Here is a 22,641-nt window from a genome sequence, read left to right as displayed (position 1 = left end):
TTAAAACTTTACTAAGAATGAACCTCGTTTTTCACAAGATGTTTGCAGCAGGAATTCCGCTGTTTGATGGCTGGAAATTTGTACTGCCAGTTCGGTGTACAGACCGTGACATACAACACTGCCAAGGTGGAATAAAAGTAGAATATCACCCCCCCACCACCACCACCCCGAAGAGCTTTCCACACTTACCAAGGCGGGCAGCCGCACTGGATGCCAGTACATCTGCTCAGCAGCATGAGGTAGGTCCTTCACCTCAGTTCTCCGTCACTGAAGGTGCAATATTACCTACACTGTAAGCTGTATTTTCAGTTGGGCATAGCTATGGAAGGGTTAGCTTGAACTGACCTTTGAGCAACTCTTCGCTGAATGAAGTACCCTCAGACTATTTTTAGTCTGTGTTAGGACAGAGCAGAAGGCTTGTTACAGGAACACCATGGTGCCCTCTTGCCTCTCTTAATAGGATGAAAAAGCCTGCACAGAGGTTTGGCATTTATTCATGAGAAATATGTGACGATAAGACAACTGCTGTATCTCAAAAGCAGCCGAAACTTCTGACTGCTTGAAAACGAGCATTGCGAATAGCACGGACTTAAGAAATGTCACATGTCAGTCTCCCTGAATGCTGAGGAAGAACACAGAGAAAACCTACATGACGTATTTGTTGACTGGACATGCTGTGTGTAATCAAAAGTATTACATGGATGCTTAAAGATTTGTGAACAAGAAGAAATTTATCAGCAAAATTACCCTAGTATTACTCAACATGTGCACAACAATATGTATTTCTAATTCATTTGGTGTGAAAAGGGTTTAAATTAAACTGTGCTTTTTTGGAATGAGATAGATCAGATCATTTGGTTATTTACATTGATAAACTGTCTTGTGTAGACATGCCATTCCTTGTGTGCACAATAAAAACAGATAGTCTTCCAGACTAAAGGATTATCAAAAAATTTTAATGGCCAGGTTTAGCCTCTTTCCATTTTAGAATTTAAAAGATATTGCCTCATTTTTTTACAGAGAGATTGTATAACATAGTGAGGAGCTGAATTCCCTGAGAATATAAAGTTAGTTGTTGCCATTGAAAAAATAAACAAACCAAAACCTGTTTAAAGCCAAAGAAAAGCAAAACTGGTGTATAAAGCATAGAAACATTCTGTTTATTTTAATAGTTTTGTTCACTGCTGTTCTGAAAGCCCCTTTTAATTTTCCTATGTTGCAATGTCCTAAAACCGAGTAGTGCTTTGTTGTACAGACAGAAATAAATAATAATAAAAACCCCTTCAGTATTTTTTACAGAATTTTTGAGGATTTGCATTAATATGTACTCGAGAACAGAGCAGGAATGGTAATAAATAGCATTCTTAAATTTACTTCGCGCTAAGTATGAAGTTCTCGTACAAAAGAGCATTTTGCCACGAGTTTGTACGAGTAAGTCTTTGCCTGAGCTACCACTCACTTAATTGCTGACAGTTCAAACTGATTTTGACGAAAACCCTGTCCATTAAAGTGCTCCTTAAAAGTCACTGTGTGTTTTCAATCGGGACTGCCGTAACACGTAGCATTTGCAGGCTCAGACATTTAAAAGACTCCAGAACAAAGGCCCACAATAAGCCTATCTGAAGTGACATGAAATGTAAGGTAAACACTCGCTTTGCTTTACAGGAGTTCATTTCGTTGTTTTTTAGCAGCCGTAGAACCGCGGGCATTCGCTGACAGCCGCGCCGAGCCCACGAACGCCGTGAGCCTCATCGTCTCAGTTACCAGGCATCTTCGGAGACTCTCACTCCAGATTACTCCCCTTCAGCTCAAAAACGCGCAGAATCCCTGGGGGTCGGCGCACAGGTCGCTGTGTGAAGCTGACGGGCCCTCTCCCCCGCCCTCCCGCTTCCAGGCGGGATGGACGGCGCCTCGCCCTCCCCGCCGCGGAACGTTTAGAGGCCGGAACCTGCCGGCCGCCTAGCGAGGAAGAGGCGGGGGAAGAGAAAAGAGAAGACGCGGCGGCGCCGCCATTGCACAGGTCCCGCTCCCGCCGCCATTGCCGGCCTGTCCCGGCCATGTACCGGCAGGGATTCCGCGCACCGACACCTCCCTGCGCGGGCGGCGGCGTCCGGAGCCCTCCCTCCGCCGGAGGGGCCCTGCCGCCCTCTCCGCGGGGCTACGGAAGCCCCCACCACACGCCGCCCTACGGCCACCGGCCCGGGCCGTACGGCAGCGGCCTCTCGCCCCGAGGCCCCGGGTTCTACGGGCGCTTCGGGAGCCCCTCGCCGGGGGCACAGACCCCGCGCAGGCCGCAGAGCGTCAGTCCCCGGTACCCGGCTCCGTACGGCGGCGCGTCCCCGGCCGGAGCGCCTCTGCACCCGCCGCCGCCGCACAAGCGCTCGCCCGGCGGCTTCCAGAGGCACTTCCAGGTATGGGGGAAGGCGGAGAGGGACACGGGGAGGGAGGGAGGTGCTGTTTCTGCTTCACAGCGGGGCCCGTAGCCCGCAGAGGGCTTGTGCCAGCGCAGCATCCACCCGCCAGCAGGATTTTCGGGGGAGAGCGAGGGTTGAGCCGCACTGAGCAACGTTAGTTTTTCCGCCGCCCGTTCCCCCGCGGTGGAGAGGACGGACAGAGCACAGGCAGCTGTGAGATGAGGATAGGGAAGAGGGCCCCAGGCCTGACGGGTTGCGAAGACACAAGAGCTTTCTTTTGCAGCTTTTCTTTTGCTTTTTCTTTTTGCAGCTTTCTTTTTCATATTCTGCCCTGTGAAGGTAGAGAATTAAGCATCGCCCAAAACGGCAGCAAAAACCTCTTTGTCCTGTACGTGCCTCCCTTTGGTCAGTTTTCTTTAATGCAGAGGTGAAGCGCGGTGTGTTTTTACTTTGCCCGTGTTGTCCTCCCATGCATGGGAGCTGCCTTATCCACACTCGGAGTTTTCAGGGACACGGACGGAGAAAAGGAGTGTTCTGTTAAAGAGAATTAAGCTGAGGATCCTTTAAGCAGAACCGAGAGCATCTGTTGCGATAATAGACTCTCATTTTAAAGTCTTTGCATTGCACTGAAAGCTTCTGTTTGTATCGTTTTCCTGAAAGCCATCAACAACAGGTTCTGTGAGTTAAGCTTTTTTTTAGCTGTGTTACTTGTAACATGTGACTGGCAATGCACACAGGGACATCAGTTTTCAGAATAACAACTTTATGTATATGACTGGCTTTATGCAATATTAGAGAAACCTTCAAAGCGTAACAAATGACACGTGCAGTACAATGATAAAATTTTTTTGTGCTCTTATTGATACTTGAAGGCTTGAAGTATAATGAAGTCACATGTTAATAGAGGTTAGTAAAATCTTAATGTGCCTGCGCTGCATTGTCATGTGTCCATTGAAAACTAGTATTTTGTTCTTTTCTTATGATGCAGTTAACTTAGGAGTCTCATAGTTGGTGGAAGGGAATCATTATAAAATTTGTACATTTTCTTCAGCACAACAGCAGAGACTCTCCTGGTGTGGAAGCCAACAGACTGCTTAACCTCAGTGCCTTTTGAAAAAGCCAGGCTTGTGGCATTTCTGCTGCAGAATCTGGAGGGATAATTTATGTCATCGATGTCTAATTTCCCTTGAAAAGATCACTCTTTAAGCTTTTTTTTCAAAGCCTGCCTTAGAATTATTTGAGCAGAAGAGTATGCAGGAATCCTTTTGTCTTTAGTTTTAGTCAGAACTGTTTCATGTCAGGACCTGAGGACAGGAACCCACCTATAGGTTCGTAGGTTCCATTCTTGATGTAAGAAACCTGCCATAAAGTCAGGTTGCATTCTGAGGTAAGAAACATGACGTAAAGAATACACAAGTTTGAATCCAGTCTCAGACTGTCACAACATCTTCCCTTCTCCCATTTCCTTCTTTAGACCTTGTGAGTAGTTTAGGAGCACTGGCCTGATGGCAATTCCTTCAGAGACTCAAAGGATGTTGAATTTCTGTAGCTTTGCCCAGGACTGAAGAAATGCATGAGTCTGTGCTTTTACATGGGTACACATGAGCTGTTCTGCCTGGGAGGGCAGTAGAGGCAATCACAGAGGGAGTTAGTCTGATAGAACCATGAGTCCTCATTTGCTTTGGTTTGGACAAGGATCTCTGCCTGTGAGGCCGTAAATAGATTCAGGTAGAAAGCCTTTATGCATTTTCTGAGCATCAGATTTCTTGTGATGCATGTGCATTGTCCCCTCTCCTCTGTAGATCCTCTTAAGTGAACTACAATGCCTCTGACATTTATGACGCTACAGTCACTTTTGAGATGAAAGTCTTAAGTGGCCTTTTAAAATTTGCATTGGAAAATCCAAAAGACAGTTTGTTTACTTTAGTGTTCTATTAATGTCATGCCATTAGCATTCTGTACTCATTTTGTGCTCGCAGACTTTCGTTCTTTGAAACAAACAGAAAACTTGAAGAAAAGCATACGGAGCTTGTTTTTTCTGAAATGGCTAACTCGGCGTTTATGTGGCCAGTAGTTAACAGCACTTTCTGGTTTTTCCACAGAGGTGCTTCTGCTTTATATTTTATGAAAACATGTTTGTGGAAACAAGAGTGTGTAGTGACAGGACAAGGGAGAATGCCTTTAAACTGTAAGAGAGTAAATTTACATTGGATATAAGGGAGAAGTTCTGTACTGTGAGGGTGGTGAGACACTGGAACAGTTTGCCCAGAGAAGTTGTGGATGCACCATCCACATTGTTCAAGGCCAGGCTGGATGAGGCTTTAAGCAGCCCGGACTAGTGGAAGGTGTCCATGCCTTTGGGAGGAAGGTTGGAACTAGATGTCTTTAAGGTTCCTTCCAAACCAAACCATTCTGTGATTCATCTTTGTTGTGTTTCTTATCTCCACTTAGAATTCATTTAGTGGTAATGTTTTGTTTCCCACACTCAGCAGGAATTAATGAACTAGCTACAAGCAGCAGGTGTGTAGTGGTGTGGATCAAAAATTATTACAGAAAGTAAAAGAAACACCACCCTTTTGAAATGGTACAGTTGTGATTTTTGTGTTTTGTGAATATGCCAGCAGCTATAATTACATCAGGTGAAGCAAGCTGATAAAGGGAGTGACTGTTCCTAGTTTCAAGGCAGTATTACTCCACTCAGTAACATGTTAATGAATAGCACCAAAAGATGTTGTTTTTTACTCTAAGGAGAGATTTGTAATCTGGAGGAAAAAGTACTGAGAATAGATTGACTGGTTTTTTAAGCAACATTCATTGAAAAAGCCTGTTGACATTAGTGACAAATAATAGAAGGTTTTTTTAAGCATCTTTGGTACCAAATAGTGCCTCTTGCACTGAATGGTTTCTCTTATACAGGTAGGGCTGTTTTCCTTTTCCACCTGCCTATAATGTGAATAATCACATTTTGATTTTCTTCCCTAAAAAAAATTCAGAGGGGAAAAAGCATATGATGACTAGTATTCTAAACTTAAATAATCTACATGCTTAAATTTAACATGTACTGAAGGCTGTCAATCTAGTATTACATACTAATAAATTTCCTAGGTTTCAAAAAAGCTAAAATGTCAGTGTTACTGATGACCTGCATCATATTGTAGTGAAATTTAAGGTTATTAAATAAATCCGTACAAATGAGCCTTCCCATTGAATTATTTTGCTGCTTCACTGAATACTGCAGATCATTATATCAGCTCAGGTTTCTTTTGCCCTCTGCAGATTAAACACAGCAATAAATAAGCTCCACATTCAATCGATTTTACAATGTCAACATTAAAAGGTGTTCATTAAATGTAGTGGTTTAGAGATGGTGGGGATTTGTGTTTATTTAGGACAGAATGCACTGTGAACTGCTGTTTCACTACTAAATGTGAGTGCTTAACATAAATGTCACTTTTGCTAGAGAATGTCAGCTTACTCGAGGAAACTCCATGTCTCTTAGAAAGTTTTTAGATGTATTCTGAGGTGATTCTCTGACCCTCATGGGGTTTGATACAGTATAGTAAATCACCACCTTTTAGAAATTCTTCTGTTTTGAAATCGTCTTAGCTACATTACCTAACTGCCAAGAATCATTAGAAACAAGTGCCCTATAAATAAGACATGGATGTTCCCACGTTTGATCATGTATCCATTATCATCAAACTTTAGGAGTTCCTGGAAAGTTCTTGCTGGAAACACATCAACATGTTCCTGCCACCGCACATTAGCAGAAATAGGTTCAAGCTGTGTGAGTGAAATCTACTCTTCTGGATAAACATTGGGTCTTTCACTTTATGGCATCATTTCTCAGTTTTGCTCAGAAATTGTTTCATGTGATCTATTTATATAGATGCTGTTAGGGCTTACTAGTCAAATTCAAATACCATCACTGCTGATGCAAAAATTCATCTGGGGTTGTGAGGGAAAGCAGCCATTAATCAAGTGCTTTTACCCTGCTTTACAGAATCTGATAACCAGCCTCAAGGCATCCTGTTCTTCTAACCATGCAGTGGACATGCTTGGAGATTATTGTCTATCTGTAGTATGGGTTGTTTACCTTTGGTTAAAACAAATTAATTTAAATAAATACAGCTTTAGACAAAACCTCACTTTTTAGAGGAGTGAATCTGAGGAGAACAATGGATGATGCTAACAGGAGAAAATTATTATAGGAGTTCCTTTATGTCACAGCCCTCTTTAAGCTGCAGACTTGTAGCAGCTTTACAGAAGCAATTGTTGTGATCCCTGATCTTAAAAAAAAATATGAAAAGCTCCCTGCAAAAGTCAGTACCTACTAAATCACTGATTACAATTGAGATTGTGTATAAAATAAAGTCATCTGTTCTCAAATTTCACAGAACACTAGTTTGGTTGAAAGAGGATTTTTTTTCAGTGAATTCTTTGTAGCTATTTCAGTTATACAATACTGTGTTCAATCTGTAAGTACTTAATATTTGACTTCTGCTCTTGTTAATATTGTCAGCTCTTCCTCAGTCTCTAACTCCCTGTTTTGTTGTTCAGCTTTTGTTAGACATGGTGACAGATTATGAAAAATAGTATGAGCTGCTTTTCTGCACCTATGTGCCAGAGTGATGTAAGCAAGTATTTTGGAGAAGACTGTGGTGGTGCTTTTTTCTTATCCTGGTAAATCATCACTCATAAGTAAAATACATTAAAGTTAATATTTCCTGGGGAAAATGCAAGCAAGGTGTAGTAATTACAATTAATAATCAGCTTCAGAGCTCTGCTACAGTAAAATGAAAGATTTAAATTTTTTTTTCTTTTTTTTTTCTTTTTTTTTTTTAGTTTGAATTAGACTATTAAATGTTTCTTTACCTGATGGTTTTCTTCCAAAGGGATCACCCAGGACATCTACTCCATTTGGTACAGCGCATGGCAGAGAGAAAAGAGTGTCTAATGATGTGGAAAACTATTACAGACCTTCAATGCTTGAGGACCCATGGGCTGGCCTAGAGCCAGTTTCTGTTACAGACATAAACCAGCAATACAGCAGTGAGCAAACAACATGTACTGGTAAAAAAGGGAGGTATTTCAGCTAACACTTTTAAATGCCAAATAACTCCATCTTGTCAGGAAACCTTTGGGACAGAATCTTTACACTTAAACAAGATGAACAGTAATCAAGACCTTAGATAATACTTTTATTTCATCACATGTCCACCCTTTTATCCTACCTTTTTTTTATTGCATTGGATATTTTTATGTATGGGAGGCAAAAGGAGTGGTAGAAAAACTTATATTTCTGGCTATGTGGAAGTGCCTGCCAGCTCTGAAGAACAAAATGTTCTTTAATCACCAGCGACTGATTTGTGACTGTTAAAACAAGTTTTCATATAATTACCTCTCCCATGCCAGATTGTTAGCCTCTTATTGTAAGGTCTCTTAGGAAGTATTTTTTATGTTTCAACATTTTTAGAATGAAATAACTTGGAAATAAAATAAAGTTTTGTAAATCCTTGTTTTGTAATGTATAAAGAATATTTTAGGAGCTTGTTAAGGTGTACACATTAACACAGTAGTTCGTAACAGTGAAATTAGGTGACTTCTGTAAATGTGCTTGTATGCTGTAGTTGATGTCTGGTTTTGTGCATAGTAATTTTTGTTAATCGCAGTGTAATGTGAAGTTGAAACATGACTCTTAGGCATCTCAGGAAACAAGTGTATTGGTTTTGGAAAATTTAATTTGTGGAACCGACTCTTGAGTCACAAACTTAATTCTGAAGTCATTTGCTTTTGTGTTTAGAATCGATATATTTGGATCAATATTAGAAATTTCTGGATTATAGTAACAAGTCTGTTCAATGGCAATTTAAATCTAAAGAGCACATAAAACATCAAGCTTAAATAAATGCAAATGTTCTTTCTGGATCCACCTCCTAGAATAGTACAGAATGAATGACAGTTTTTGTTATACAGTTGACATTAGTACATGCATAGCATCTTTTTTTTAATCTGTTCTGTATTTTTCAATTATTTTTTATTTTTACTTACAGCAGGCATTCTTGCCAGGAGAATTGTTTTGTGTGTGTACATGCTATATTTTTGTACTGAAGAGGAAAGTAATGAGTTGGGTTTTTTTAGAGCTTGTCTTTACATGGAAGATCCATGCTTAAATCCAGTAGTGAATATCATAATCTAGAATAAAAAAGAACTAGTTCCAGCTGCAGGGCATGTTCTTAACTTGCCATGTTAAACCTGCAGCAGTAGATAAATTTTTGTTGAACGTACCATTATTTGTTTGTTGATTTTGGCTTTTAAGCCAAGGTAGAGTGTAAAAACTTTGTTAAATAAAGCCATTAGTTGAGTTTTCAAAATCCATGTATTCTTTTAAGCTTCTTACATACTCAAAACATATTTTTGTAGTCCTGAGGCATGGTTAGGTAGAAAAGCACAGGGAATCCCATTAAACTGTTCTTAGTAACATGTTTTCTGCTGAGGTAGAATAGTCCTCTGTACTCTCTATCTGTTTCAGCATAAGATGTGTTAGGTTAATACTGCCTTCAGCAACAACTTCAAACTGTAAGGGGAGGTTAATATGTCGAAATGTGCTAAGTCTCTTGTACTCTTAGGACCAGAATCTGAAGTATGTCACTTCTCTCTTCCCTCAGTTGACCCTGTTATTTTAGTATTACATCTAAAAAGGCTGCTCCAGAGAACTGAGAACACAATGCCTGCTGGATATCAAGAATGGTTAACTCTTCATCCCAGAATCAAAAGAACTGTGCCTTAAATGGCAGCTATCAGTATTGTTATCTGCAATAGGTACCAGCAAAATTGAGATGACTTGACAAGTTGTAGTCTTTAGAATTTATACATAAGTTAATCAATGTCATTGTGAAAAGTGAAGTGTAAAATTTTCTTTCCTTTTTTTTAAACCTTGCCAGGTGCTGTAAAGCTCACAAAAAAAAAAAAAAGTTGTTGTGTGCTTAACCAAGTCACCTTTTTTGTTGCCATTTCCTATGTGATTGAATGCAATTTCTTTTTTGCAATATTTGGTGATCTTGGGGAAACATATGATTTTATTTAAGAGAGTGAAGGCATGATGTGTTCTCAACTGGACATAAGAAGAGTCTGGGTTTGGAAGGGAGAAAGGAAAGGTAAGGGATTCCTGAGAGAAAAGGGACTGTTAGACATGGGACTTCTTACACAGTAGCCAGTATGAGCTGCCCTTGCGCATTGCAAAGATGGATTTTTCCACTTTGGGATTGCAGTTGACCCAGGCATCAAAGCCAGACTCCTCTGGTAATAACTCTTAACTCTTGGAACCAGGTGTCAGACATCAGTGAAGGTAAATGTTCCAGAAAGAGAACTGAGGAAATAATCTTGAAGCAGTGTTTAATCCATGCAGACCTTCCACAATGCCATCTGTTAAGCTGCTGCTCCAGTGCACTTCAGGATATGACCCAACAATTTTAAGTACATTATACTACTAAAGACTCTAATCATTTGGTCAAGAATCAGCACCAAAAACTTAAAAATGATTCACCTTTCTGGCTTCTGGGAGAAATTCTACAATTATGGTAATTTTTAAATATGTCGTTGAAGAGTTGTAAAGTGCATGAACACATGTTCAGAACTATAAATATAATGTACTTAAAGCCAATTTAAGCTTTGCCTTTTTTGCCATGATATCCCGGAAGCTTAAACACTTAACTCCTCACCAGTTTTTTTTTCTTTTTACCATATGGCAAACATTGTTTTCCCCACATGTTTCTGACGGAGAGAGGATATATCACTTCCTCATTTGTTAATGAAGCCACTTCATAGTAACAGTATGACTCTGGATGATAAAATATAGAGCACAAAATACATCCTTTCTTCATGAGCCCATGAAACAAAGTAGTGCTTGTTGTGTTAATGAAGAGATTCTTTTGTAATGAACACAGTATATGGGCATTGCTCTTTCTTCAACAGACTTCTTAAATTTTAAGGTAAGTTAGCTTATTTTTCAGAAGTTTGTGTTCATACACTTTTCCGTTCTGTTTTGTTTGCCTTGTGTTTGTCTATGAAGTCCATTTGACTTTCTCTTTAGTTGTTGTAAAGAAGTATAACTTGTAACTAACTCTTCCAGCAAAAAATCAATTCATTTGTTGCTGTTTGCTTCTGTCTTTAAGAGTGAACTGCATCACTTACTAAATTTTGCTGATGTGACAGTAACTGAACTTAAATCAGCTGAGTACATGTGTAATGCAGCAACACACTGGGTGGGTAGTTACCCCAAGATGTGCACTGTAATAGTTCAAACTTTTGGGTTTTCATTCCAGCTTTATAATGTGGAATATTCATTCTTCTGTGGCACTCAGTACACACTCTGAAATTGTTAAATAAGTTAGAATATTAAAATTTTAATTAAAATGGAATTTTAAAAGTTAATGTCAAGCTCCTCCTCTTTAGAATTAGAAGTAATGCATTGAGATGTAGTATTTCCCTAATGTCAAAGCTGGGAACACTTACTAGGTAAAATGTGTCTGGTCAGCAGAATGGATAACTACTTTTGCAGTCAGGTTGCTTTTCTTTTTAAGGATATCTTTATGTGTTCTTAACTTTATATAAATTATTTCATTAGACTTCAGATGGGGGAGCATTTGAAAAATGCATGATATGGAAATTCTACAAGTAGCTGTTCACCTTCCTTCTAAAGAAAAGTTTTTCATAGTATGTTTGGTTTTCAAGCTGCCCTTCTGAGTAACCTCACTGAAGTCAGAGGATTTGCTCATGCAATTGGGATGTGTAAGTATATAATGTTACAGCTTGAAAATTTTATCATGCATTTATCTGTCAGTGCTTTTTGCCAGCACTGCAGTTAACTCCTCTGCCTAGGAATTGTTCTGAATCCAAATTCATACAAGTGCTTTTATACATGACTGTCTCATAATGAATTAAATTAGTTTTTAGAATATTTTCCAAAATCCTCAAGAGTTAAGACTTTGTTCTCATTTCCCCAAATCTTGGTGTTTGCCTTCCTTCTATCTTCTTGGAACTGGTAGAGAAAAGGGACGATTGCCCACACTGATTGGTGAAGAGTCATGTAATGATTTTCATGTCTCAAGCTTTCAGAAACTTGCTTACCAATTGACATAGGTAACTAGATAAACTTTATCATTTGAGATGGCTCAAACAACTTTTTACAGCACAAGAAATGAAAGAAATCAAGTTGTCTTTACACTCGACAGTAATAACAGCATTCAGTAATTAATTCACAACCAAATTTTTTTTGCCTAAAGTAACTTCTGGTCTGTATGTCTCACAAGGCACAAACTGATTCAGTTTAATTTCCTGACATTTTCACTTAAATGTGTGCTTTGCTGACCTAAAATTTAACAATAATTTCTCAACTTGGACTTCTGAATTTACTTTTACAAAATTAATAGCTCTTGAGTGTTAGACCTCAAATCTAGGCCTCCCCTTTAAACTATTTTAGATCTGGCAAAAAAGGCTTTTTGAATCTCATCCCCATTGCTTCGTTGATGACACTAAGAAACCTTTGCCTCCTGGGCTATAGACAGCTGGGCAGATATTTGGTGTGTGGCTACCCTTCCAGTCCTAGAGGTTACCCCTAGACTTGCCATTCCAGTGCAGCAGGACCCAGGAGGTATTTTGAGACAAATAGTAATCCACTTTGCTTCGCCAGCTCTGTGTGGGGTTCAAACTCTATCAGGGTTGGTTAGTGCACATCTGGGATTTTAAATTTCATCAGCATCTTTTGCAGTAAAATCACAGGTGAATTCCACTGCCCTTTGTTCCCTGATCTGTGGCTGTTGCACATTGCTATTCTGAACTGTTCATGTAAACATTTGTATACAAGAATGTAACTTCCTGCAGTTAAAAGGGGTCATACCAGTACAGTTCCAGAGTGAAATTTTTAATGCTGCTGACACTCCTGCTATTATAATCTGCACCAAAAATCTGCATGTACTACCCTGCTTCTGTGTAGCAGTAATCATGCTGTTTGATGCTGTATTCTGCACTTAAACCTTCTGGTATCCGTATGTATTTTGCCACAGTCTAATTGCTGTGTATTCAAGGTAGTTAAAAGCTGTTAGTGTAGAGTCAATGGGTTTAAATCTTTGTTGCGTGCATGAGGAAATTCCTATGAGTTCAAACTGCTGAACATGTTGATGCAACTGTTAGTATAAATACCAGTAAAAGGAAGAACAAAACCTCTTTCACTCTGATTCAAATCATTCTCTTTTCAAGCATCACAGAGCTAATGTTAAGGGAAGAGGAATCAAGCTAATTGACAGCTTCTGTGGATGACTGCACAGCATAAAGCACAAATAACAGAGCTAACACAGGTTTTTAAAAGTACCAATTGCCAGCTAGGGAGTAGTATCATTGATAATTGTAAGTAGCAATTGCAGTGTTCTTAAACTACCGTCTCCTGTGTCTTTATGAAGATTTTTTTAATTTAAAAGAAAGCTTTGAGCTGTATTCCTGTAACAGATGTTGGAAACTAACATGTTACTATTCCTACGTTTGAGTTTGCAGAAGAGACAGTCTTCACCACTTGTCTGTGAAGTCTAGTTTCTTTGTCCCTTTTTTTTTTTTTAAGCTAAGAAAAAATAGGATTTGAAAATTTCAGGGATTTTCACAAAGATAAAAGGGAGAATTAACATCTGCAAATGGTCCAAGTGTACAACTTGAGTTAATAAGTATAAGAAGGCACTGAGAATCTATTGATTACTTGCCATTGCACTTTCCTAAGGCTGTTGCCCTTGCCTGTAAATTTTTAATAGCCTCCTGGTTGCTGTGGCAATCAAATTACACCAAGGAAAATTACTGGGTTTCTGATTTTCAGATGTTAGAAAGCTGTTTGTGCACTATGGGCAACAGGTTGAGAAACTGTGATGTCTGTTTGCAAATGAATGAACTGCCAAATTGTGTCCCTGTTGGAACTGAAGACAGCTTACACTACCAGCAGTGTTCCTGTACTTAGAATAGCTTCTAAAATAAAATTCCAAGCATGCAGAAAGCTTGTGCAAAGAACCTTTGAATCCCTGTTTTCAAGGTGTCTATTGCATCTGGTTGCATTTTCTGACACTGTTTGATTTCCTCTCACAACAGTTGCTGCATGTTTTATACATTGGCTCTCTGTAGCCTGTCATCCTCAGGGCTGTGATGTGAGGAAGAAATAGTTACTGTCTCTACTTTGTGAATGTACAACTGGTAGTAGCCCAGTTTAGTTTATCTCTGCTATTAGATCATCCCAGTACACATTAACCAAGTCTCTATCCTCTTACAGCCTGAAAAGTAGATTCTAGTGCATTACTAAGGCTTTGTGTACTTTATATTTCAAGCAAACAGTTTAAAGGGACCTACCAAAAGTGGGTTGTTTTTCTTTAACACACACCCCCCCACCCAACTCTATCCAGAGAAGATAACTTAGGCAGTCTTAACCAAATTTTTCCTCTCCAGAGAGTTTTCTGCTGTCTCTTTTTCCCCCCTCTGTTTTTTTTTCAGTACTGTCCGTACAGCAGCCGTAAGTTAAGGCTCTTCTGCATTGGTTTTCCATGGAAATAAACATACCTTTACTGCCCTTTCTGTTGAAATAGACTCACTCCACCCTGCAGGACTCTGCTGGAGGGTTTGATGGAATCGGTGTCATCCAACCACCCACCACAGTCACTACAGGTCCTGTTAGTTTACATTGCTGGAGATGACAAAACTGTGACAACAAGTAAAGTCACACAGATCCCCCCAACTCATCTAAATGAGCCTGCAGTGGTTTAGTGGTGGACTTTGTTGTCAGATGTGTAGTGAATACTGTACAACACAGACATGCCCTTGCCATAGTGGCCACCCTGCACAGATTAATAAAAAAGGCCACTACTGAACATGCAGACAAGTGGTGCTCAGATCTGTGTTAAACGTTGCAAATTCAGCAACAGGCAAAAAGAACCCCAGGCAAAGTCACTCGAAAAAGACAACAGAAAAAGTGTGTAAGAAGAAGGCACAGGGAAAGGGTTGCATTGATCCCAGTTCTTTCTGGTAGCTTCCCAACACAACCATCTCTTAAATACTTAGATTTCCACTGAGGAGATCCTTGTTGATAGTACACCAAATTGGATGGAGAACTACCTCATGAAAGCATAAAATCAGGTATTCTTGCTCCAGCAGCCACAGGATGTATTATTGTTTTTAAATCCATGAATGACAAGAAAGCAGATGTGCATTCTGAGAGAAGTGAGTTTGGTGAGCAGCAGAAATAAAAAGGTTGTCTGCCTAGGAATCTTTTTCATTCAATATGCTTAATTTTTACTGCCAGTTAAAAAAGGTAGTTCAACTTCAGTCTAGTGCCAGTTACTTCAGTGCTAAATCCTACTTCAGAAGCTTTTGAACAGCCAGAAGATCTGCTACAGAGCAACTGCTTTCCGTCTTGAAACCTTTCAATGAGCAGAAGGAAAAAGCAAGGTTCTGGTGTCATTCTAGCTGTATTGATGTATCAGAGAAAAGCAGCAGAAACACATCTAGTCAAGGCTTTAACAGCAACAGTGTTTCTAGGTAAGCATCCCAAAATAAATAATCCAATTTCGGGCCTGGTGAGGGTCATCAATACAGCTGCCTTGCCCCTCCAGCACCTCGTGGCAAGGAGACAATCTAGTGAAAGGGTCTGCACCTTCAAAAACACCGTTTGCACGCGTCTTTCTCAGTCATTTGTAATATCACAAAGCATCAGCACAGACCATGGGCAGGAGTCCAGAACGTGTAACAAGTGTCCCCATAAGGGACACAAAAGAGTAGAAAGCTGAAGAAAGGTAAGACCTGTATTCATTCCCTTACTCTGTTTCTTCACAGGTTCCACAACCTTGTGACGAAGCCTTGCATTTGCTCTGGAATCACTTTCCACCAGCTATTCCCATATACTTTCTATGGTTGACACTTCATTTGAACCAGATATTTCTCTCTTAAAAGGCTTCCACTCTTTTGTGACTTAAGCCACCCATAATTTTTTTTTAATCTATTTATTTTATTATAAAATAAACAATGTATTATTCAGAGCTATCTGTATCACAAAAAGATTTTTCCATTCTGAACTATCACTTTCCTAGTTCTGACAAAGCAGAAACAAATGTTTTCAAATCAGACAGGTTAAGATTGCATAGTTCAAATGTGTTTCAAACTAAGCTTGCTGATGGCTGAAACAAGAAAGTTAATTCCATTGAGCTTTTCCAACAGTCAATCTCAGGATGGGAGCTGCCAGTGACCATCTTTTTTATAATAATAATGTTGTTGCAATCATCTGCCTGCAGTTTTCACGCTCCTGCTTAATTATTTTTGTCCTGAGGTCCTGTTGAATGTGCTTTGGTTATTATTGTTTCTTTTTACTAGTTGCAAGTTTTAAGGATCTTTCACAATGGTAAAGAAAAATTGGTTTTAAAATTCCAAGTAATATCTATACATGTGTATAGAGTGAGTAAAATTAATAACTTTGATGATTCTAGTTGTGAAGAGGTATGGGATACAGACCTTTTCAGTAGCCATAAACTAAAGCATTACGTTAAATACTCTTTTTACTAAGAAATGCTACATAGATTTTGTCAAATCCCAAATCTCACTGTCCATCACTTGGTGGTAGAGAGAAGCACATCTTATGAAATCCAGCACAATGTTATGTCTGAACCTCACCTGGCAACTCCCACATAAAACCACCAGTTTTGTTTAAACCACAACAAAGACACTTAATATTCAAAAATTTGCCTTTGTGGTATCCCAATCAGAAAGAGTTAAAACAGTTCACAGCTTTTTCTTGGAATTTCCCTCTCCTCTCCAGAGAGGACTGTTCTGGAGTCGTGTAAACACAGACATCTGTTTGCTGTCACTTCATAATTCCTTTAAATTCGTAAGAATAGAAAGAATCCCAGAGGGAGTTCCAGACCAGGCCACTTTCAGCCACCAGCCCTCCATGCCTTTATCCAGTAAAAAGGCAGATGAAGTGCTAGGGCTCATACATCTGTTTCATGGACATTCTGGGTATAAACTTTGAAGTTAATAATACAGCTTGTTCTGTCTGAAAATAGTATCAAACCAAATTTATTTTTCATACTGAAAATGGGCAAAATCGTCCGCCTTTTATATACCTAAAGTGTGTAAGGGAAATTGCGTAGTACAGTAGACTTATGGTAAGAAGATTGTTAAACTAGAGTTGCTATCTAACAAAAAAAGATTTCTGCTCTCCCTATTACATTCCCTGAAACTGGGTAATCAATAACACATTCAGATCAAGTTACAAATGCATTGCCTTCCTGGGAGGAGGAATGCCAGCAGGAAGTCAGCCATGCTTTCCAACACATGCTAATGATACGTGGTAGCTGTTTAGTTCTGTGAGCATCTCTCTCACACTCTGCTGTAACTGTTCATTACATGTTCCAGATTCTGATGGAGTTCTGAAAAGAACCCCTTAGTTTCCTCAAGCACCTTTCAAATCTAGTGTAGAGAATACCAGTAGACTCAGAAACATTGCTCTTAACAAAAGAATGAGCATTCAAGGACTTTGAATAAATTAGAATTTCCATGATTTCTTTGATAATCTACAGGTTTGTGTGTTTCACAGCAGGAGAGTCTTCTGTGGCCAAATATGTATGCGAAATTATACATGATTTTTCTAATGGAAGGTGGTTTTATTAAAAAGCACCAACATTCTATTCAAAAGGAAACTTCTGACACTGGAGAATTAAATGGAAATCCCTGCTGAAGTTAACAGGGGTTTTGGTTTTCGCCCTTTGTCGGAACTAAAATCTGCAGTGACAGCAGGAACAATTTCAACCTAAGATAATAGTTTTAAGTTTTCATTCATAACACCATAGCAATGGAGGTCACAGTCTCCTTAGAAAAGGAGTTCTTGCACTATTGAATTTCACTGCATGTGGACATGATTTATGCTGTAATCAGAAGCCTAGCGCCTTCCAGTGGAAGATTCTCAAGCAATTGTCACGGAGCAAACCAGTCTTTAGCTCACTAGGCATTAATTTAACAAGTTGTTTGGTTTTTTTTTTTTTTTTTTTAATGACCAGTATCTTCATAACTGATTGATGCCTGATCTGGTGCAGCACCTGCTCTCTCATCTCCTGCGGTTCAGCTTTTCAGATTAATGAGTCAGAAAGCCAATTGTGACAGTATTGTAAAATGTAATATTGTAATAAACTTTCCATGCTTCAAAACAGAAAAATAATCCACAAATTGATTTCCAGAGTTGAGATTTCAGATCCTGAACTGTTCTTTGGTTGGGGACTCTTTTTGGACAGAACCTTTAAGTGACACAATCACTTTCTAAAGCATAGAACTGTCACCATAATTATAAGGGGTTTTTATGCATTTTATTTTTTAAAAGCTACAGTAAATCAAGCCTAAAAATGTTAATGCATTCCTGGTAGTGGTCAAGCTGTGCAAATGTTGAATTTATATTCCAGCAATATGTAATACTTCACATGATGTAGATGATGTTTTGCAAAACACAGGGTATACAATACACGTGTTACAAACCTGATTCCTTGCTTTTTATGACTACCTACAGAGTGTTTAATGACAACTTGAGGCAGCTTTTGCCTTCCCATTTAGGAACAGTTTTAGAACGGTTCTGAAAAACAGTAGGAGCTGCCAGCTTCCCTGGTGCACTTCGGAGCATCCTACCAATAAGAAATCTCATCCCATTTGTTGGGTCTGTTTATGTGCTGATGAATTTAATAATGCTGCTGTGGATGTGTTCTCTCTCCTGTCCTGTGAAATCCTTCAACAGAGTTACATGACTCGTCAAGGCTTTACACAACCAAATGGTGCTCTCTTGGAAAGGGCAGAGCCCGTGTCCTATTAAACACTGGACAGCAAAGCAAGTGCCTGTATGTTTTTCATGTTGATTTTGTCTTGTCAAACTGTTGTCTCTGCATTGTGTAGAAGTTTGGTCAGTTATCACCATTTTCTATAGCAGGAGCTGTTTTAAATATCAATCACACTTAAAACAGAAGAAATATATTCCCTCAAATTGAGCATCAGTGAAGCATCTATATTTGATGTTCTTTCTATTCTGCATATGAAATCCTGACTTTTTCCTGTTAACTGCAGCCTCTTTTGTTGTCAAAAGAAGGTTTTAAACGTTTTTATTTTTATTTAGTCAATATAACTGATCCCTCTCATTCTCATAGCATTTTTCTTCCCAATTCTGTAAAGGAAATTGATGATCTCACCTAAATTTAAACTACCAGCTTCCTTATTTTGTTATGGACCGCAGTGACCATATTTAGTTCTGTTGGATGCTCCTTACTCCCCTTCTGCTCTTGCCACCACGAACATGTCACATGGATTAAATATTTAGACAGAAACATACTTTAGCCAAGACAGGAGGAAGCCTCATATTGGGACTGCATCTCAAACAATCCAATATTTTTAGAACTTGATGGAAATACTTTTTCAGTCCTTTGATGGTGCTTTGATTTACAGCTTCCCATAATGAAGGGCATTGTTAATAGTTTTTACATTACAAAAGCTCCATAATGCTGAAACCTTAATACAGGACTGAGGAATGAAAAAGAAAAAACAAAAAAAAAAAGCAGTGGAGGAGGCTGCAAGGTAGCAACAAATGACAGGCACTCACATAAAGTGTGCAGAATGTTTCCCTGGATGTGAAGAAACAATTTGCATTCTAATGGCTGAGACTAACAAGAAATACCCAAACTCAAACTGAACTGGAGCTTCCCAGGAGATCAGTGGAAAGAGAAGGTCAGCTCCAATTCACCTGATGCTAAAAGCTGAAATAGGTTTGAATTTCTGATAGAACAGGTCTGCAAAGTTCTCTGGAATTTTTTGGCTGTTTTATCATAATTCCCAAAAGGCAACATTGTAATGGCAAGTACAGTTTGCAAATAAAAATCATTACTACCTGCATGTCTTCTTTCACTGTCCTGCATAAACGTATGTGCTTGCTTGGAAGTCTCACAGCAGGATCTGCAATCCATAACACAAAGCAGTCTGAGGGGAAAAATGTACAGAGCTTCTAAAATCTGCCAGGTTTAGAGTAATACTTTCCTGATGTGGAATTGCCAAACCATCTGCAGGTAAGTTTTTAACTATAATTTATTACTTCAATTCTCATATACAGCATTAGTAGATTCCTTTTCATTTCCCATGTCATCTGTAGTTCTTACTCCATTCCCTACCCCCTCCCCCTCATGAACAATTTTTAGAAAAAAAGGGATTTAAAAATGGTCACAATTAATCTTTGTTCTGCAAAGAAAGCAGTCAGAAGGTCCAAGGCCTTCCTTGTCTTGAGGGCAAGGATGCCAGCCCAGGGATGACACGAGCTTTCAAGAGTATTTGTGGGGCAGAAAAGGTTACAGGACTGCACATGGATAACTTTGGCTGCTGTTTTTGTTTGCTGTGCACATCTTCGTTTTCCAGTGTGGGGATGTGTTTTAATTTTAACTCTAGTGCAGGAAGGCAGGGAATGGCCTGCTCCTCTTCTGTAACTTCCATGTATTTTTTGCCACCGGGTTAGCTGCAAAGCAGAAGTCCCAATCCATCAATCCTACATTGATTTGCAGGCGGTTTCTAACATCCAAATGCTGCTCTCTGAAGGGCAATACCAGTAAAGAAAAACAGAAAATTTAAAAAACCAAACCAAAACAAACAAAAGAACACCACCAAACCAGTTCCTGCTTTGAAATCATTCCTGCAGATCATTTCTGCAGGTGGTAAGGATGAAGGAGAATGAAAATAAGTAATGATCTTTTCCTTGCTCCTTGTTTGGGAAAAATTGCCTCCTAAAGTCAGGCTCCTGTTCAGTTCTCTGTACAGCCCATTCTTTGCTCAGGGTGACCTGGGGAGAAAGCAGTGAGAGAAAGTAGCACTAGGGCATTGATGCTCAGAGAGGTGCCCAAAGGCAGGGCAAGCAGACATCGGTGCTCTCCAACCACTGCCACCTGGGCAGAACCAAGATCCTCGAAAGGCAGTAGAGGAGTGTGCTGTTCGCCATGGTGGAACCTGTTGACATGCTTTACACATTTGTGCAGGAGGAAAGTAAAAAGGGACCTGTGTTAGGCGTTGCTGCACACTGAACACTTGCTTCCAGCTATGTCCTCTAGCAACTAATACCAACCACACCCTAGCACACAGGAGGGAGTACAGCAGAGAGACTTATCTGCACAAGTCAAATAGTAACCACTTATTCCCCTAGGTTCCCTTACAGGTGGCAAACAGCTGTCAGATCTTCTTGCGAGTACCAGAAGCTCCCAGACTGGTTTCTGTAATGCTTACCCTTGAGTATTCCCTTTTCTAACCAGCTATGTCTCCTCTACACTGTATTTTCTAATACTGAAAAAAAATCTTCACAAAGCCTCTTCGCAAAAAGTCCTATTAAAGGTACATTCACTGTGTTACGAGAATTTGCCATATCAATAGTATGCCCAAAGTGCCCCCAGAGGAACTGCTGAAGAAGAATTGAAGCTGTGCTGCGTGATCTGAGTACTGCCTATTGGTGAGGGCTGCTCTAAATGAAGAAAAAGCATTACCATAAGGTTCAAAGTTCCTCTGACTGTGCCTTCTCTCCATAGGCAATAAAAAAAGGCCAAAATAAGCGGCCATAGCACGTAACGACTTTAAAAGCAAAACCCTCAAGGTCCATCAACATGAATGCAGTTGACTGGGAAGAGCAACAGTTGCCCTTATTTGTCAAACCAAGTTCTTTCTGCCCATGTTTACTGCAACTGCGAAGTGCTCCAACTTTCATTTTCTTCCATATGGTGGGGGAGTTTGGTAGCTCTAAACCTGTTCATCCAGATGACCTGTCAGGTTTTATAGGCATCCCTTAAAAATAGAAGCAACCTAATCCTGGTTCAGGTAATTCAAAAGAAAATTCTGCAAAACTGCATTGTTCTTTCAAAACTAACAGGCATTAATTCGTGGCTTTGACATGAGAGGACTGGTTTCCTCTCTTGCCACCGATTTCATAGACCCATTCCTTGCTCTGTGTTGATACAGGCTGTTCTGCAGTTATTCGTGTATCTCCTCTTTCACTTGATGCTATTTTACGTGCAGCTGAGGATATCAACTGACACACAGATCCCAGCGGAATTATTACTGGTACCCTACTGCACAGCTGGCTACCCCTATGGCAGTAAGAGCTCAGTGAAAGGGATGACCACCCTTCTCAAACCATTTCAGGTTCGTGCTGCAATATAATCAGAGCCAACATTTGTTATGAGTTGCAATAGCAGCTTTCACGAGAAAAAACTCAGCAGACAACTGGAATTGGTTACACACAACTGCCAGATCTGCTACATGCAAGTCAACACCCTATGAAATACACTCTGAGCTTGTCGCCAGAACTGAAGGTCAGGCTTTAATTGTAGCCGTCACCAAAGTATTGTTTCCAAAGTGAGATGTTTTGGGCTGCAGATACACATCTTGTCAACCTAATGTCAAACAACACCTCTGTAACTGCTGCTGGCCCCTGTAACTTCCAACTGCATTTTCACTGCCCATCTATTGGCTTTATCAATGACAAGTGATGAAGCAGCACTCTGCCCAACCTCAAGAGGACTGAAGATAACAGCAAGTGACATATTTTTGGATGGAGGTATAGCATTTATTGAAAGATTCAAAAGGTTTCATTAGATTAACTAATACAGTAGGAAAAAGACAAGAAAAGCCTCAGGCATTCAAAGCACAGTTGCTTAAGCCAGGCTCAATTCACAGTGTGTCTCACCAGACACTGAAAATACCTGGCTCTTTGGGTTTGATTTCCCATTGCTTCTAACACACACACACCATCCTCTTTAAAGAGACAATGGTGGGGAATATTAACTACACCTCTGCTTGGACACTGCAAAGAAAAAATGTGATGCTGTCCATAGCCCACCATCCTGAGCAGCTCACAGGTGCTGAAGCAGCAGCTTCTCAGCCCCTGTCCCACACCCACATCCCAGCACTCTGCCTGGTCTCAGGGCACCATCAGTGCTCGAAGGGATGCTCTGCTGCACCTTGGCTCCTGCATCACCCACTCTGCCAGCAAAGCCTCACACTGCCAGTCCCTGGAGGGCTCCTTTGAAACAGGACTGGAGCAGTAAAGGGGTTTTATTAATAACTTGCAGAATTTCAATACACTAAAAACATTCTTAGTTTAACCCAATGTTCTTTTGAAATGCTATTTGACAAGCAGAGAGGGAAAACAACGAAAGAC

At 39.8% G+C, this 22,641-nt stretch overlaps 1 protein-coding gene across 1 annotated transcript; it reads left to right on the top strand.

Annotated features, from left to right (window-relative positions):
- The first annotated feature begins 1,745 nt into the window (after window positions 1-1,745).
- On the top strand, window positions 1,746-20,114 carry LOC120411915 (M-phase specific PLK1 interacting protein). The gene is made up of 2 exons (XM_039571132.1): window positions 1,746-2,411; window positions 7,310-20,114. The coding sequence occupies exons 1-2, from the start codon at window positions 2,058-2,060 to the stop codon at window positions 7,511-7,513; spliced, it is 558 nt and encodes a 185-aa protein (XP_039427066.1). The 5' UTR covers window positions 1,746-2,057; the 3' UTR covers window positions 7,514-20,114.
- Window positions 20,115-22,641: the final 2,527 nt, after the last annotated feature.

Source organism: Corvus cornix, chromosome 2, assembly GCF_000738735.6.
Source record: "Corvus cornix cornix isolate S_Up_H32 chromosome 2, ASM73873v5, whole genome shotgun sequence".
In the NCBI taxonomy this organism is placed as follows: domain Eukaryota; kingdom Metazoa; phylum Chordata; class Aves; order Passeriformes; family Corvidae; genus Corvus; species Corvus cornix.
Note: the sequence above shows the minus strand (reverse complement) of the source record. Positions and strands in the feature narration are given on the sequence as shown.